At 31.6% G+C, this 4,487-nt stretch overlaps 1 protein-coding gene across 1 annotated transcript; it reads right to left on the bottom strand.

The window, feature by feature from the left end:
• Nucleotides 1-519: 519 nt before the first annotated feature.
• On the bottom strand, nt 520-1,595 carry LOC102589913 (uncharacterized). The gene has a single exon (XM_006356723.2). The coding sequence runs from the start codon at nt 1,414-1,416 to the stop codon at nt 649-651; it is 768 nt and encodes a 255-aa protein (XP_006356785.1). The 5' UTR covers nt 1,417-1,595; the 3' UTR covers nt 520-648.
• Nucleotides 1,596-4,487: the final 2,892 nt, after the last annotated feature.

Below are 4,487 nucleotides of genomic sequence, written 5' to 3'. Positions count from 1 at the left end.
TGGGTTGCTCTCTCCCCTAGTAGGAGTAAGACATTATTAAAGGTCCCACACTATGAACTAGTTGTCAAGTCCTTTTCAACTACACTAGCTCGACAGCTATCTCCTCTTGACCTTTTTCCTACTTCTAGAAAACAAGAGAAAGACAATTCTACAATTGCATACAAACATCCATGTGACCTCAAATAATGCCTTTGTTTCTTTCTTCCCTTCCTTTTCTATTCAAATTTTGAATTACATTTTATAGTCCATACAAGACAAAGGTATAACTAGGGGTGATAATTGGGTGGGTTGGGTCAAATTTATGCGATTCATAATGAGTTAAAGATATTAATGAGATTACATGTCAACCCAATATTTATTGAATTGAGCTAATGAATAAACAAGTCAATAACTCGTCCAAACTTAAATAGATTGAACGATTGAACGGTTTGAGTTTCATTTTACCAATACAATATACACACATAGAGGCACCAAGGACCCTTGCCTCCCTATTATGCCATTACTAAATTAGTCACTAAGTAGTTCACAGTTCTACTTAATTTGGTTAATTAACACTGAGATATATAAACAAGAGATAGATGAAATGAAGTAACAATCGAAGAAGATAAAATAAAAGTAAAAAATTGAGGAAGAAAAGGCTAACATTAATTAGAAAATATCGAGAACTTCTAATATGAAATTGTTGCAGAGGGGGCAATTGCCCCTTTGAACCCAAAGTTCCCTTGAACACAATCTGCAAAATGTATGTCCACAAGGTATAAACGCAGCGCCCTTATGTCTCACCATACACACACAACAATTATTATATTCTCCGCCGGCGCTGACGGCAACAACATCAGCAACGGCAATGGTGCCGGCCTCGATGCCAGCAACTCCAGTATCATCATTATTATCCAATTCATCTTCTTCTTCATCTCCATCTCCATCTCCATCTTCAATCATAAACGCTGATTCATCTCCATCGTTCTCTGTTAACAAGGCCATTAATGACATTCGCGCCGGTTGATCCTCCAATTCCACTCCAATTTCTTCTCCATCACTCTCTGCAGTTTCCAATATTCTACTTGTTGACCCAGATGCAGATGTAAAATTTTCAACAGGAGTTATTGGATTGCTATGGTGTTGAATGGAAATGTTAGGTTTGAGACGGAGTTTGTTTCTGAAATATTTCCATTTCCTGGGTTTTCTGCTGTTGCTGCTGGGATCGTCTCGAATGATATCGAAGAGAGTTCTGTTGGAGCGGTGAACAGGGGAAGAAGAAGAAGAAGATTCTCGTTTGTTGCTCAACACCGCGCCTAATGTAAGGCCGGCAAGATTATTGTTATGATCTTGTTTGACTCTGAGAAAATCCGAAAGGTTTGGAGTATCAATTTTATCATTAAACATCAAAGTTCTTAGACTAGTATTGCTTTCCATTCTTCAAATGAATATAGAAATGGAGAATTTCTCGGAGATCGAAAATCTCAGATCTGTTGTAGTTTTATTGAATACATATATAAGAAAGAAGAAAGCGTAGAGGGTAAGGCATAGGATTCCTAACAAGTCAGCAATCAATGAAGAAAGAAGAAATACGTTAAAAGAAGAGACACACAGTTCTAAAGAAAAAGAAGGATGATGGAGTTTGTGGGGTTTGAGATTTTTTATTTTAGGAGCAAAACATTGAAATTTGGGTGAATTATTAGTTTCATTTTTAAATTATTGATAGCTTTAGAAAAACTCATTTACTTGACTAGCTTAATTTAAATATATCTTGATTTGCTACATGGTATAACATGTGACCTCAAATTCTTGTAGAAGTATAGCACTCTTCATAAAAGTTTGAGAGAAGTGTTGAAACACTCTTAAACTTGACAGAAATTTAGGAATGTATTTTACTCATGTTATAAAATTGGGGATGTATTTAAATTCAATTAGTCAAGTAAAAAAAATATTTTATTAATATTTCAAAAATGAATTTACAATTCCCCTAAATTTAGATGTGTTTTCAATTCTTTCTTTTTTATTTTAAACTTTTTGGGAGGAGGGTTGGGGGTGCAGAAAAGTCTGTGTGGACGTTGTGAAATCTCAGTCAAATGGAGTTATTTCGATTGGAAGGTCCCTAACAATTTATTAGTGCTCATTTGAATTGACTTATTTTAGGTGTTTTTAAGCCAAAATAACTTTTAAACAGTTTTGAAGTGTTTGAGTAAAATTAAAAATTGTTTATAAACACTTATTTTAAAGTCAAAATAACAAAAATAAGCCAAAATTCATAAGTTAGAAATCCTAACTTGTGGCTTTTGGCTTATAAGTCATAAGCCAAAAGCCAATCCAAACAGGCCCTTAGTCCCTCCATTCCATATTAACTTAAGCTTTGAGCCCTTTTCCATTTTACAAAGGCAAAATGGTCTGGTAGACCCTTGTATTTGTATGAGTTTGTATTGTGAACCATTTTACTTACTCCTTTGTCATTTGGACCCATTAACCCATCTAAACTCAACATTTTAAACACATTTTTTAGCCTTTAGTTGTGCGTGTACCACAAACGCCTGACACATAATTTTAAAAATAATTATAAAATGACACGTGTATATATATACCACTTCATGTCATCTTGACATTTTTATTATATTTAATTAATATATTTCTGATTTTTATTTGCCTTTTGCCACCAAACCCCCCACTTTCCCACACAATCTCATTTCATTTCTCTTTCATCTTCCTTACACTTTTTTTTTTAACCTCTTCTACTCTTTTCATTGAAGAAAAAACAACAGCAGCAATCAAAGCAATCCGTTTTTGTTTTCATCCAAATCGAAGAAGAGAGGTTCACTGCTTGAGTGTACAATGCGTCAACGTCGTCCTAGACCAGTATTTGTGTGTGGCTATATATACCCACATTTTTTCTTTCTCATTTTTTTCTTCTTTCCCACAAAATTGTTTGAGTATTTTTGTTGGTTTTGTTCGATTTTTAATTTATTTATGTAAATTTTGTAACTTCTTTTCGTGTTTGTATGTTGTTTAGTCTAGATTTCATCTTCTATTTATGTCTTTGTTTAATTTTTAGGTTTTTAGTCGATTATACTGATTTTTTTAAATTTTTTTGGGGATTCTATTTGTTATGCTTTCAATTACATGTTTCTATGATTTCTATTAGATTATAGGATTCTAACAAAAGCAACTTTCATGATGATGTAGAAAACTACAATAGTATTAACACAAAATAAAGCAAAGAATTAACTGGAAATGCTTAGAAATAAAAGAGGAGTATAACAATGAAAAAAATGGAGAAGAAATTTGGAGAAAGAAGATCGAAAAAGAGGCAAGAAAAAGCTCAAATTTGTCTAATAATGGTGTTAAATGCAAATGGAGAAGACAATGGCTTTATAAAACCCTAATGTGGCTATTAGACCCTTTTAACCAGATTTCACGCTTCTCATGTGTGTCTATCACACGCCCCTTGGTTGTGTCTGCCACATAGGACGCCAAGTCAGAAAACGTGTTTAAAATGTAGTGTTTCGAGGAGTTCAAGGGTTCAGTCGACAAATGATTAAGTAAAAGGGTTTAGAATACAAACTCATACAAGTACAAGGGTCCACCAGACCCTTTTGCCTTTTTCAAATTAACCTAAGTTTTCAATCTTCAAGACTATTTTTAAAATATTCTTCCAATTTTACCCTTTTAGTTAGTATTGGAATTAGTTATTATAATTAATGTTTAGTGATTTTTTGACAATAATTAATAAGGGTAAAAATGGAAAATTATGTTCAATTTATGTCCTAACCTACTTTTCTTAAAGGGTGTGAAACACCTCAAAGCTTAAGTTAATATGGAATGGAGGGAGTAGTGTATTTCTTATCCAGAAACCTAATTCTTTTTTTCTAATATTTTCTCTATTTCATTTTTTGCAATAATAGTTTTAATATTTAGAAAGTTAAATTATTTATTTTCCTTCCTCTTATAGTCACAAAAAATTATCAAAGTTCGTGATAATTAAACAATGTATAACATGTATCAAAATAACAGTGTACTCTATTCAGTCTATATTAAATGAATTATTGGACATGACACATTTGTTAAAAAAATATTAAGGATATAAATTAAAAGATTATCTTTTGCTATTATCCTTTTTTGATTATTTTAAAACTATTTTACCAGAAAATGTAAAGTAATTAAGAACTGCATTAAAAGGAACAGTAAATATGGAAGAAAAACAAAGGCCCAATAATTCTCTTAAACTTTGAAAACTTTACTTATTTTAAAGAGCAACTTTCACATATAACAAACATAAAAATCATATTTGTATGTTATACCTATAGTTTGCATAAATTGCGCTCCATAACAAATTTTATGTTTGTCTATAGAGCTTTTGATTTGTATAATTCGCTACAAACATCCAATTTTATACAAATTGTTCAGTTTTGTATAAATTCATTTATACATTGTAATTTGTATAATAAGATATGTATTTGTATAATTATAAGTGTATATGACAAAAATATATGTAT

Source organism: Solanum tuberosum, unplaced genomic scaffold (assembly GCF_000226075.1).
Source record: "Solanum tuberosum cultivar DM 1-3 516 R44 unplaced genomic scaffold, SolTub_3.0 scf00229, whole genome shotgun sequence".
Lineage (NCBI taxonomy): Eukaryota > Viridiplantae > Streptophyta > Magnoliopsida > Solanales > Solanaceae > Solanum > Solanum tuberosum.
Note: the sequence above shows the minus strand (reverse complement) of the source record. Positions and strands in the feature narration are given on the sequence as shown.

What these genes read in the sequence shown, in the direction of transcription:
- LOC102589913 (XM_006356723.2), bottom strand. Translation starts at nt 1,416, where the DNA reads ATGGAAAGCAATACTAGTCTAAGAACTTTGATGTTTAATGATAAAATT.